The following is a 13,574-nucleotide window of genomic DNA, read 5'->3' as shown; positions in this document are numbered from 1 at the left end:
ATAAGTAGGTAGTCAACGCACCAAACGCTCACGGTTAGGCATGGATATCTGATAGGTTTGATATGATTTTGCTTGAAAAGACTAGTACTAACTTTACTCACCTCACCCGTGATAGGGGGTAGGTAGGTAAGGAGAGATAACCCAGGATAGAGTAAACGAGACTAAAAGTAATACCTGGATCATAGAGGTATCCTCTAACCTGCCCATCCCCTTACTTCCCCCCTCTCTCTAATCATATCATGAAGCAGCCCTACCCACCCACCCGTCACCACATACGCTGTACTTTTGAATCAATACCACCTATCAAAACAAATTGAAAAAAAAAAAAAAAACGCTCAGCAACTGTACAGAGACAAAGGCCAAACCCCAAACCACAAACCTACCCCCTAACCCCCTAACCCCCTAAGTTAGTAGCGTAGTCCATCTTACCCCTCCGCAAACCACATAAAACGAGGGATAACCAAGTCCTGGACCCTAAACTCCTCCTTGAGGTCCCTCACGACCGCCATCAGACTATAAAGATAATACCGGCCGCTCCAGAACAAGCGACCAGGATTTTTCGCGTTTTCCGATCCTCTCCCTCCTCCTCCTCTTCTTCCCTCCTCGAGCCCACTCCAATTCCAAGTCGACCCACCAATACTACCAATACCGCCAATGCCACTACCACTACCACTACTATTGCCAATACTATTGCTATTATTGTTAAAACCGTTACTCGGACCACCACCCCGGTAGTCCCCAACGGGTACTCGTGCTCGCCGACTATTCACCGCCGCTCTCTTCTGCTTCGCGATCAGCACGCCGACGAGGTCATAAACGAGCGTGAGCACCCAGCGGATCTCGGGCTCGAGGTACGAGAACCCCTGGGCCCAGCAGCACCACGTGCGGGCCTCGAGGAGCAGCGGGTCAACTCCCTCTCCTTCCCTTCCTCCTCGTCCTTCGGCTTTTCTTTTTCCTCTCCCCTCCTGTCCTTCATCACCGTCGCCCAGACGCGCAAAGTACTCCCGGATCCGCCTCTCGTCCGCCGTTGGCATGATGGCGGGCCAGCCGCGGAAGTCCGTGTACCGAAAGAGGAAGACGCCGTGGAGCCGCTTGTGCCAGGCCGCGGGCTGCACGTCGAAGACGGCCGGGTTGTCGTAGGGGATGAACTGCTCGAGGAAGGGGTCTCGGCGCCGGCGGATGGGGAGGCGGACGAGGCTTGGGAAATGTGATGACGATGAAGGGGGGCATGACGATGACGATGATGAGGAGGAGAGGGAGGGGTTCTGCCTTGGAAGTGGTGGCGCGTCTTGCATTAGGACATCGCCGTCTAAGTCGGTCACCATGATTTGAGGGGTGTCGGGCCTAGAGTACTACTCGTTTGGGCTAGGGCCGAATTCGAATTCTCGACTACGAGATCCATCATGGGAGTCGAAGCGGACACGCTTTCGGCTGTCGCCGTCTTGCGTCTTATCGCTCTGGCGAGCCCGATGAGCCAAGGCGTCGAGGGTCTCCTCTATCGTGGGTGACACAGGCATGTTCCCATGGAGGCCCATATCACCGCCGAAATCCTGGACATTAGCGGTAGCACCGTATTCGTATCCAAAGTCGTGGCCATGAAAGAAAGGGGCTTCCACTGCCATTTCTTCATCCTCAGAGCTAGCAAATGCGGGGATGTCGGACTCGGGGTACTTGGTTGCCTCCTTGGGGAACTGGAAGAAGAGCCAAGCACACTCGCCGCAAGTGGGCTGCGGAAGACGCCGATGAAACTTGGCAGCGACGCAATGGTAGACGCGGTGTAAAGAGCAGTAATAGAAGATATTACCCGGGCTTGTATCCTTGTCGTGGTCGACCTTTTGACTCGTCCCGTTGGGGCGGATGAGATAGCAGTTAGGCATAGGACAAGACATGATGATGTCTATCGTTGACCCCCTTTCTTTTTTCTTTTTCTAATGTGTTATGATATTACAGCATGAAGATAGCGAATGTGTTCTAATGGAAGAATACGAAGAAGTCAATGTTACGTATGAGTCTATGCTCGTATGACTCTTTGTAATGGTTTAAAGCAAGTATTGGCTTCGGGGAGCTAGGGGCTGGTTGTTGACAGCTGAGGGCTGGGATACTCAAGAGGTGAGAAAATGAAGTCGAATACTTTGTGTTAGTTCCATCTACAAAACATTGAACCTAGTACCCAGTTGATGATCAGTTGAATTTCTGCAGCATACAAATATTACCTCTTTGCGATGATAAGGAAATAGCAAGCTGCTCATCATCGGCAGGGGTATGTTGAAAAAGAGGCAGTAGACTCTTGCTTGCGGTAGCCCTTTCGCCCATGTGCGGTATGCAGTTCGCAATCCTTTCAGCGTCAATCTAGAAGTTATCTGACCTTAGCTGACTGTGATATTGCATACCAAGTAGGTAGTTATTGCCACTCCGACAATATCGTCGAAGTCGAGAACCTTGAGAACCTTGAGAACCTTGGAAAGCTCAATTCAGTCTTTGGAAGTCCTAACCGGGCCTGGATTGTTATTGCTTTTTTTTTGGCTGTTCGCCTCAAATACCTACCTAGTTTGTATAACCTCGATCGTCAATAGCTACCTGCCTAATATTCGTTATAATATACGTTATATGTATTAGGTAGAGGTTTCTTATTCCGATCCATGATATTTGTTCCCGGTTTGATGAGAAGGCGTTGGGTCGGTCAAAAGAAACGAGCATTTTGTTTGATTCAATGTTCATGCTATACTTTCCCAAGTAGGGCAGTATGTACATACAGTACAGTGTTTTGTATGTGATAGCATAGGTAATATTAGATGGCCCAGATGAAATGCCGTTCGAATAAGGTGAGTGGGTTAGATGGAAATGATGAATCGAGTCAATTAATACGATTCTCGTATGTCGTCAACGGTGTGTGTAGATGAGAAGGTTACCGAATATGCGTGATAATTGATTACATCCATGGATGTATTCAATGCTCTAATCATCTTGTTACTGCAATGTTTTATGTAATTACTAGGTATATACAACTTGAATACCCTAGGTAGGCCAGGGTACTGAATATGAGTAGGCATCCAGCAGCCATTGCCAGCCAATAGTATTGCAATGAATCTTCTTCCCATGCCTGACTAAGCAGCTGCTCTTCAGTTGGCCTCGACAACATTACCTCGATAAAACAATAAGAAATAAGATGCCTACCCTAAGTACTAGGTAATTAACGAATTATCTGTAGTCTAGGTACTAAGGTACTAAGGTACATGCTATGTACAGATTTAGATCATTTCCCCCCCTTTTTTCGTATTTGTTTACCTTTTCTTATTCTGCCCTACTTACTTCAATGTTAGTAGTACATTGTATATAATATAACAACCTAACCTACATATATGTAGGTACATATACGTATATTGAAAGAGGTACGTAACAGTTAAACGTCAGAGGCAGAAATATATCTCGCCAACTCTTTCCTCTGCCTTGTTACTTACACTCGGGCGAGCCGAACTAGCCGGTAGGTTCATAGTCTTGCACTACGCCGGTGGCATCTGGGATTTTATTCTACACAAGCGCTACGGCCGCAGGAGCTTACTGGCGTCTTCTTCACGTCGCAGTGTGGCTGTCAGAGAGATCCCATGAGAGTCGCATGTGAGTTGTGAAAGTGTAGAATGGGAATCTAGATGTCGCACCAACTACCTAGCAGTTGCCACGCGGTCAATGATGTAAGAATCGAACTACCCATAGATTTTGCATAATATGAAAGCTTGTTTCGTTTCCGATTCCCAAACCGGTCATCTTCTTCCTAGAAAGTGGGAGGTACTTACATAACGATGGAGATGGAGATGGAGATGGAGATAGGGATCTAGATCTGAATCTGAATCTGGAGTCGCCCGCTTGCTGTTGTGTAACATCGGAACTTCCGAGCTGAGAAATCCGAACCAATATTCGATACCAGAGCCTCAGAAGTAACTGTTAAGTACCCTTTACCACTTTGCTTTTGTTCATTGGGCATGTCGGTCAACTCGGGGAGGGTTACTTGTACTCCGGTGGAACATGTTCGGTACACGTACGAACCAACCTGCTTACCTACCTAGTACATACATACACGTAGTAGTACCCTACATATGTACCCTACATACACCTACATATGCATCTCCGTCCTTTCAGAAAGCCGCAGCCAGCCTACATAGGGCACTGTGTTCACCCAGGGTCACAAGTGCAACCCCCTTGAGCCTCACCCAAGCCTTGCAGGGCTGACAGGGAATCCACGAGCGAATAACATTCGAGCGGCTGTCTCCAGAGCCACTCGCGTTTAAGATGGGGAGATAATTCTAATTCTTGACGAATCACATAATAAGGAGACAGCCCGGCCCTACTCCGGTTCTCAACCTGGCTCGCTCAAAGCGGTTATGATTCGCCAAGGCTCGTACTTTGTCGAACTCGCAGTTGTCAGCTGACTCACGATGTCAAGATTGATCGTCATAATAAAATTCTTGTCTTTCGCTAGACACGTGAAGGCTAACACCTCCATGTCCTGGGTATTGTCGCTCTACATTCATCTCCTCTTGTCTAACCAGCCAATATTTGATTCTAGCGGGACGCCTCTCTCCATACCCCCTGACAAGTAGGTTTTTGGAAAAAACCAAAGGTAAAAAAAAATCATGCCGCAAACTTGCGATCCCCAAACTAGACACCGACTTTTGAAGCCTAAAAGCTCATGACTCCGAATGATGTGTACTCCTTAAATTGTTCCTCGCACCTCTATCGAGTAAATTTCTTTTCGAGAAGACGCTAGGTCTTAGTAAATTCGATAGTCTATATGGTCAACCTGGACAAAGCCATGGTTGGTGCGTGGATGGCGTCGAACTTGCAGAGAATGAAACTGAGAAATGATATTGAGGATAGCCGGGCACAAGACGCCCAGAGGCCACCCATGGCTAATTGGAAACCTGTGGTTCTGGTCTTAGCTGAGCAATGTTCAATTATCGTCAAACACGTGGTAACTGACTAGGTGGCTTCGCGCTCAAGAAACGTAGGTTCCGCAGTACGGGCAGTCTCTGCCAGGCAAGACCCAGACTTCTTTGCCCTTGCCCTCGCAGGTAGGACAACGCTTCCCAGGAGCCTTGAAAAGTCCAATTAGAACAGCTCTGAGTCTATTGGATAAGTGCTTTTTTACATACAGTTCCAGACATGTCAATAATGGGCGAGGGGTGAGTAGTTGTGGGGAGAGAGCAATGGTTGACGTGACACTCTGAGTTGGAGTGGAAGTGGTGGAGGTGCGAGACAGGCATTGTCGTAGTGGTAGATATTGGGTATTGTCTTGCGAAAACGTGAAGATGTAAGAGAGGGAGTAGTAACCAAAGGAACGTTGGTGATCACCAGTTGAATAGGTAAGTGGTCAGCAAGAGGAACAACAGTATGGATGTTAATGATGATAGACAGATGTCCACGAAGTCTCAGAGCTATACGGCTGTACTTATACTTTTCTCAGGTGTAGCCAACACCGGAACAAAGACTGGCAAGGTGTACCGCAGGGGCACTTAAATAGAAGAAGAAAAGGGCAGTTTAGATGGCCACGTTTTCCACCCCCTTAGCCCCTGCGTGGGAGAGTGACGAGGCATGAGATGGAGCTGTATGTATCCGACGAAGAAGCACGGAATTATGTTGAGCACGCAGCGGAAAGGCAGGCGGCAGAAACGTCTTCGTGGCTCTATTCGTCAGAGACACGGATTTTAAGCCGATGTAATGATATTGCTAGTCCTGTAGTGAGTAAAAGCCCGGCAAAAAGCACCATCATAGAGAGTGAGCCCGATGCGTCCAGCCATGCTCTGATAGGGAAAGAGAAGCACGATGATCTGAATTTCTGACAGGACACGACTCATAAGTGGGGTTTGATATCTAAGGTTGCGAGGGTAGAACGTGGAACAGAGGCAAGCCGTGGGACTTCTTGGCACTTGAAGGAGTTCTGTTTCGTCACTGCGGATATGGCGTCAGGAGACACCATTGGACTGGTGTCGAGAAGCAGATCGTGACTGTCAGTATGTGTAGGCTGTATGCGTGTTGTCTAAGTATGTGTGGAGAGTGTGTGTGGGCCTTCGAGAAACCAGGACGACGCTTTCAGGTCAGACAAGACGAGTAGAAAAAAGAAAAAAGCAGGGATGACTCGTTTTTGTTAATTACCTAGGTACGGTTGTCATCGACCGGGTTGGCGGGTACATGGGCCCGTCGGGGGATTTTGTGAGATCGTGAGGTGGGGAGAGAGACACATGGATGGGTGAATAAGGGAGAAAGAGAAGAGAGGGATAGGGTTTGCTAGGTGCTAAGTGCTAAGTGCTAAGTGTTAGGTGCTAGGTGCTAGGGTTTGCTCAAAGAAAAGAAAAAGAAAAAAAAGAAAATACAATAAAAGTTATCCAAAAGGAAATCAAAGTAATATTGACTGACTATGCCAGTCGTAATTACTGGACTGAATTTAGACTTTAAACTTTAGACTTTTGGACCCTTAGACCCTGATACCCTGATACCCTGATACCCTGATAACCCTGGAGAATGATGTTGTGTAGGATATGGGATATATGCATGTCATATAAGTTGTATGCATATATGTAGGTACGCGTGCATGCATGTGTGGTATGCAAGCATTGTACCTACCTAAGTATACATTGATATGTAGCTCTCATGTAACTCTCTTAACCTCTTAAGGAGGGATAAACATCATCCAAGATCCGGGTTTGCCAAGTCTCCTCGATCCAAGCGTTCGGATCTCCTATCAAGAAGATATAGATTTACATATACTTTGTAGTTAGGGTTTAAAAATGAATGGTCATAGGGGAGGGGGAAAGGGGGCAAGGGGGCCAGGGAAAGGGGGGGGATAATTTGATTCATGAACCGAGGCAAAGCACTTGTATGTAATCAAATAGCTTAATGCAACGAAAGGGGTTACTTACTATATTTTACATACCTATATCATCTATACCTACATACATGAATGGACGAGATATGCCTTAGTTACACGCCAGGCATCATGTATTTGTATCTGACTTGCCGTCACTTCATGTTGCTACATGCCTACCTAGTCACTGAAGTAAGTAGGTACCTATTACATAGTAGATACCTACTTACTGTGCAAAAAACAACTTGCAATGGATGTGGATGTTAGACCTGGGGGTATGTACTATGTATGACATTGTATGTAACCTATGCAACGAGTGCATGACCTGTGCGACATGTGCTGCGTGTGTCCGAGTTAAGGTGCGTGCTGCCTTAGTTTGATTTTATTTTTATTTTTATTTTATTTTACAGGAACATTGTATACATAGTATTGGTGGTACACATGCAATGATTGCAATGTCAATGTGTACACATATATGGATATGCCTAGCTACATTCTACTAGGTACATCCATGGATTTTATAGATTCTATGGAGCAGTTTCCTCTTGGGTGCCTAGTTTTGGGAATCATTAGCTTCGAAGTTAATTTCTCCTTTGTGTAACTACAAATGTCAAATGAGAGAGCAGTTGAGAACATTGAACCTTGAGGAAGTTTTCTTTTACATGTATTTCTTACATGTATGTACTATCAAGTCCTCGTCACTGTTCTCGTCCTCGTTCTTGTACATATTCGTCCTCGCTCTAGTCCCCCGATATTCTGTCGCAGACTTCATTTGTATACTTTGACCGAAATGCCCAACGCTCCATGCCCCATACGCATGCTTGCTCTTGAGTGTAATTCAAAGAGCTCGTGAGTCGTTAATTTCGTTAGGCATAGGACATAGATCACCATCCGACCTGCCTAGATCCTTTCTTAGGTTATCGAGACTTTGATTCGATCCTTGCGCAACACCAACTCGGGGCGTTTCTTCTTTGTTTCTCCAGAATCTACATAATAGTAGATGTCTCTGCTGAGTCTGCTTAGGCCCCTTGTCGTTAAACCGCTTAGTGTAACATAGAAGGAGTCTAACACCGATTTGTCGACTACCCTGTCACTCTTCCTATCGTCCCGCCATAATTCCATCGTCGTCGATTGCTTTCTAGTATCTTTTCCTCCTATTTCTACCGGCTCGCCAACAATTTACTACCTAACTAGTACCTACTAGGTAAGTACTTCGGATAGGCAAGTAAGCATGTTGTTCTATTGTCTTGTCGTTCAATGTTGCTTTGGACTCCATCTCTCAGCCGATTTCTCTTGCAGCCAACCTAGTTCGACACCGAATATAGAAGAAACCCCGAAGACCATGATTACTTTCTCATTTTATTTAAAACGTTGTCATACAAGTAGTTGGGCGTTGCGCCCCGGGACCGCATTCCTTTTGTGGAGATCTAGTTAAAGCTATCTACAAGGAAGATCTCATACGTGTTCGGCAAAAGGCTATGGAAAGCTTCAGGTTGATACTTTACGCAAAACGACCCGATCCAAAGCTTGGGAAAGAAATACATGGTGCTATAGGGCGACTGTGAGTATTTGGTAAGAAAGCTGTCACGTTGCCTACATAGTTAGGTATGTAATGGATCATGTCCATTAATGGGTACTGAGGCTAGGTTCATCCAGTGCTACACCACGTTCAGTGAGCCCTTGAACTTATCCCCTCAGCATCTCTATGATTGAGCCACCGTCGAGCTAAATCGAATGATCTTTCTGCTGACTTATATATGCGATTTCATCTGACCAGGGGGGGAAGAGAGGGGGAGGGGGAGGGGGGAAAGGGGGGGTCTATCATACGCCACGGAGTGTTCTCCTTCTAACGGCTTCGTCTCTGCTGCCTGTCACCTTGCGGCCTCTCCTCACGAATTGCAAATGGGACTCGGGAGCCCCACAAAGTAACCACATGAGCTGGCATACATGAAGCCTTTCCCGGTGGATACTAGCTCATTCAACCGAGTGAGTCCCGCGAATGATTTCTGAAGAGGTAGTATCCTTGAGCCCGGCGTATCAATTCTTACGGTCACTCCTTCATTGGTCGTTTCCTTGCCAGCCCACAGACTCGTGGTTTTTTCTTACTCCTCGGATCGTCCGCTTAGCCGACGATCCAACCCAACAGTCTTGATTCCTTAATGGCTTAGGGAAGAGGTCGAGCAGGACAAGACAATGCGTAGACCAACCCTAAATCGGCTATTAGCTAAAGCACCACTTATAGGAAAAGGTAGATATTCGATTAATTCAGGCCGCTAGCCAATATATCAAGGATCGACGACTCAGGCTGAAGCTAGTCCCTGAGATAGGGGAAAGAGGGTGAGAGGAACACTCCCAAGGCTCATAGTTGTTCTGGTAGGGCTACAGCACTATTTCAGGGCGCCACCAAATGGTTTAGAAGCCCTGGAGTGGATACTCACGAAATTTACAGCGAGGTCAGGTACTAAAACAGCTGTCTGCTTCACACTGAAGTCCGCTATAAATTTCCGTTGCGAGCAACATTCAATTGTCGTTCCAAGGCGACAAAAATCGCATTCCACAAACGTCAACGCTTACAGCCCATTTCATGAATGGTATGTAGTCTCGACAATCTGCATAGCGACCCGTTATTCAACATACGAATTTATGCTAGTGGGGGTCCTTGCAGGTTTCATCATACCGGATGCGTCTCTAACCCGGTATTGTGCATCGTCTACTAGGTAGTCGAGGTTGAAAAAAAAGTGACAGGTCACAATATGAAAATATACCTATGGATGTACAATTCGGCTATCGCGATATTCAAAATGCTATGCAGCATTACTAGGTACCTACCTACATACCTAGTAGTCGGCAGCAGATCCTCAAAAGTCCCACAACTATGAAGGCAAAGAGCAAAGTTCATTGGACCTCGAAGACGTGCATCAATGACACCATCCAGATTTCCCAACTCGAGCCCAGAAGACTTCCAGCTCCAGCTGTCTCCTTTTTTCTTGTCAGCCTTCAATCTAGCGTCTGCAGGCTGCGCCTGGACATTTCCTCATTCTTGTTCAACGATGTCGATCAGCAAGAAAAATAAGGTCATTGAACATCGTCAACATCATTTTCTATTCTACATACAAATTTATGCGCAAAGCCATTACCTGCTACATAGATTGGTTGGTTACCTAGAGCAAGTATTGTACATTTATGGATATGCATATGTGTATGTGTGTTCAATACATACAAAATATATCCACGGATGTAGCCCTAAGACAACAGACTACTGCATTCGTCCGATCAGAGTTGCGCTCTGTCAGTTCTCACGCGCAGCCGAAGCCACCGCACGCTTACTGGAAAGTGTGTAGATTCCGACAAGAGCTGAGCTGCAGTGAAGGTACCTAATATTCATTTCGAGGGCAGCGAGTCGAGCCTAACCGTAAGTAGATAGCTTCAAGGACGTGATAATACCGGCGTGGTACATCCTTGACGGCGCCACTTGATCTGTTTACCGTCCGTGGGTTTGGGCCTTATCCCTGTTTCCATTACGAAGGTTCGGCGACACCAAGGGAACTTGCAGGACTACGGCGTACGGTACCATTACGCTGGGACGAATGGGAAATTCATGGTTTAGAGCATCGTGCCCCACTGCCGACCTCAAGATAATAGCATGTCAGCTGCTGTGGTGTATCCGCCTACCTAATAATACTTTGTACCAATATGTAGTACTCAGCAATCGTGAGTACTTCAATGTTTCTTGAAATTTCCCGGTCGGTGCTGGCGACCCCGAAGACATCACTACCTGATTGGCATAGCAGAGCATGAGCTTCATACAGTCTGTCAGTCCTCGGAATATGTAGTCTAGAACTACAATGGGCACAGTACTAGGTATGTACCATCCAAGGTCCCCAATGTAAGGGTCTATTCAGCCCTCGGTTCTCAGCTCCCGAGCTCACTTGACCACAACACTGTTGAATGTTCTGAATCATGAATGACATCACACGTCTTCATCAGCGCTGTTGACTTGGCTATAGGCATATCTACCTCTTACCACTTACTACCTATGTATGTAAGTAGTTGACTACCTACCTACCTGGGCACATAGTAGTAATAGCACCAATGAAACCCTGGCCAACGACAATGAGGTCATCCGTAACATCTAACACCAAGCCCATTTCCTCTCCGCCTGGGCGCCATGATAATTGGTGCATTATCTGCATAGGATGTCACCGAGTGCGCCATGCGTCAAAAAAAAAACCACCACCCTGCCTACACTTGAATACGTATATGTGCTGTCAAACGGTAACCTACATATCCTTGGTCGCACGACAGAGAAACGCGTTGAGCTTCTATGCCTGAACGGAATACGGCATACAACAATATAGAGCGGCCTTCGGTCCGTTACTGCCTGGGTAAGTAGGTATGTATTTGACAACTAGCTAAGGTTACCCCGTTAGGTAGTGTTTTGGGGAATTTCGCCTGTTGCAGATTCCGTGTGCCGTTGTCGTAGAGCTGGAGTTCTTGGGTTCCAAGGTTGTCATCGAACTACATGTACAAAGCCATCCTTGCCCAGGTACCTAGTACTCCAGCCGGCCACCACCAAGTTAGATTAGCACGCGAACATGCTCCTGCACCACACTACATACCTCCGCTGTCGTTGACTAACCCGTGCCTAAGTACCTACATAACTTAGGTACTATGGAGGCATGTAGCTTGCTTTCAAGTCTAAAATCGGTAGCGTATCAGACCACCCACGGTCTACAGAGGTCTCCATATATGACCGCAGGCTACATGATGTCCAAACTCGCACGTGCCAAGGATTCGGGTCATACCAGGTATTTAGAGCGCTTCGACATGAGGTGCCATCCAGTGCGGTGCCGACAAGTTTAAAAGCAACGTTTTCTTGGTGATCGACTTGATGGCAGGAGTAAATGCCACACACCGATGCCCAGTTTCTTCTCGCTTCTGCCGAATTAGGCGTCAAAAATCAACGGACATGCCTATGTAGTCGTACATGTATGGATATACTTAGCATGGACCTTGAGAGGATCCCCATCTATCCATCCAATACCAACCTACCTACATAGCCTAGTAGCCCTGCAGAGCGGTTAACGTTAAGGCTAACCATACTACCTTCCTGCTCGGCTCTTCGGCTACGACAGCAATAGATCTACGTTGGGATATCATTTTGTTCTTTCAGTTTCTAGAAACAGCTCATGCTATATACCTAACCTACCTAACCAAGGGGGAGGGGCAAGGAGGGACGCCTGTTGGTTACATCGAAGATTAATGACCGTCGATTAATGGGCTTACGAACTTGGACTGACGTCTACCGACTACCCATGTGTAGATTCTCTCAGATCTCGCATCGCAACGTTGCCGAATCAGTCAACCCAAATTCGAGTCGATATGACTTCAAACAGACTAGGTATGTATGTAAGCCTAGGGGTACTAACAATCCACGTTTAGCAGGGAAGAAGAGCCACTGGCACCCGTAACCATCTACTATGTACTCTATACCTACCTAGGGGCTGGGCACTACATACATCGTACTATGTACCTAACCTAGTACTACTAGGTAGTTATGTAGGCACATGCAGGTAACTACTTAGAGGGTACATAATCTGCCTAACCTGACCTAGTTAGATAGTTACTTGGAAGGGTCTTGAAGTCAAGAGGAATAGCATATCCGCTTATCCGTATATGCATATCACGGGTAGCTACATTAGTCTCCCAGTCCCAACTGACAAGTCTCGAACGGCCTGACGAACTTGATATCGGAGACTATCTACATCACATATGTGCGTGTAGGGTTAAGTCTACCGTGTGCCTAAGTACCTGACAGCTCGAACTAAACTCTAGCATACCAGACACCCACCAATCTTGGGTGGCTGACTACCTAGTTTAGCTGCTAATGCCTTGGGTGCCTAGGTAGGTCCAAGCGACCAGAGTAGTTACCTAGCAAAGGACTTCCAAAACTCGAAATTATTTCAGTATAGGTCTAGTAAGAGCCTCATGACGTGAGTCATAATCCTCTTCCCGCGGTGGGGAGGAAGCTTGCCACCCCGAAATCCTTTCTGTTCCTCCCCTCCTCGCTCAAAAATGGGGGCGGGCCGGCGCGCGGAAGGGGTTGTTTCCTTATCAAGTAACCTAGAATGCATCCACGTATTGTGTTTATATATATATATATATATACAGGGAGTGCCCCTGATAGAAATGAGAGACATACATAGGTTCATGCCGAAAGACATGGCATGCGGCCAATTCTCTCTTGTATGTATAGGTAGGTAAACACACCTAGTCCTTGGTACAAGACCACATGGTCTGGAACTATCCGCGCGAACTTCAATGTTCGGACCCGCCGCCAACGACTTAGATCCGATGTTGTCTTGATGCCCCTCGAAATTATCTACCTACCTACCTACATCTCAAATCATGGACTAATTGGGAAAATCACCGGCTCGGACAATGAACGCCATGTCTCACTGATATCCTGTCTTTCATCAATGTTCCCTTCCTAGATTTTTTTTTTCTCTCACTTGGACGAGCTACATACAAACACGCATACCGGCTACCTAGGTAGGCAAGATGGGTAGTATGGCTTGATAGATGTCATCACCGGGGAGAAAGATCGTGGGGGGGGGGAGATGGAATAGGTACCAATCATTGCCCATCGTCCCTAGGTACGCATACAGTTATTTTTGCTTTTACGTCGCCAATCCTGTCATCTTTCACACGTACATAC

The 13,574-nt window shown here is 46.7% G+C and overlaps 3 protein-coding genes across 3 annotated transcripts; all 3 read right to left on the bottom strand.

Moving 5' to 3' along the window:
- Nucleotides 1-410: 410 nt before the first annotated feature.
- Nucleotides 411-1,424, bottom strand: GGS25DRAFT_418155 (uncharacterized protein). The gene has a single exon (XM_049258542.1). The coding sequence runs from the start codon at nucleotides 1,323-1,325 to the stop codon at nucleotides 426-428; it is 900 nt and encodes a 299-aa protein (XP_049113943.1). The 5' UTR covers nucleotides 1,326-1,424; the 3' UTR covers nucleotides 411-425.
- GGS25DRAFT_534132 (uncharacterized protein) lies at nucleotides 1,353-2,162 on the bottom strand (the record flags this gene model as incomplete). Its single annotated transcript, XM_049265733.1, has 1 exon — nucleotides 1,353-2,162. Exon 1 carries the CDS (start codon nucleotides 1,887-1,889, stop codon nucleotides 1,353-1,355), a length of 537 nt encoding a protein of 178 aa, XP_049113942.1. The 5' UTR covers nucleotides 1,890-2,162.
- Nucleotides 2,163-4,767: 2,605 nt separating this feature from the next.
- Nucleotides 4,768-5,424, bottom strand: GGS25DRAFT_418125 (uncharacterized protein). The gene is made up of 3 exons (XM_049258541.1): nucleotides 5,148-5,424; nucleotides 4,976-5,089; nucleotides 4,768-4,924 (listed from the first exon to the last, which is right to left on the bottom strand). Exons 1-2 carry the CDS (start codon nucleotides 5,256-5,258, stop codon nucleotides 4,991-4,993), a joined length of 210 nt encoding a protein of 69 aa, XP_049113941.1. The 5' UTR covers nucleotides 5,259-5,424; the 3' UTR covers nucleotides 4,768-4,924; nucleotides 4,976-4,990.
- Between the last annotated feature and the right edge of the window lie 8,150 nt (nucleotides 5,425-13,574).

This window comes from Hypoxylon fragiforme, assembly GCF_022984875.1.
Source record: "Hypoxylon fragiforme strain CBS 206.31 chromosome Unknown GGS25scaffold_8, whole genome shotgun sequence".
Lineage (NCBI taxonomy): Eukaryota > Fungi > Ascomycota > Sordariomycetes > Xylariales > Hypoxylaceae > Hypoxylon > Hypoxylon fragiforme.
The sequence above is the reverse complement of the archived record's forward strand: the minus strand, read 5'-3'. Positions and strand labels throughout refer to the sequence as shown.

What these genes read in the sequence shown, in the direction of transcription:
- GGS25DRAFT_418155 (XM_049258542.1), bottom strand. Translation starts at nt 1,325, where the DNA reads ATGGTGACCGACTTAGACGGCGATGTCCTAATGCAAGACGCGCCACCA.
- GGS25DRAFT_418125 (XM_049258541.1), bottom strand. Translation starts at nt 5,258, where the DNA reads ATGCCTGTCTCGCACCTCCACCACTTCCACTCCAACTCAGAGTGTCAC. An exon ending in TTATTGACATGTCTGGAACT is followed by an intron (nt 5,090 to 5,147) that starts GTATGTAAAAAA and finishes GGACTTTTCAAG; the next exon opens with GCTCCTGGGAAGCGTTGTCC.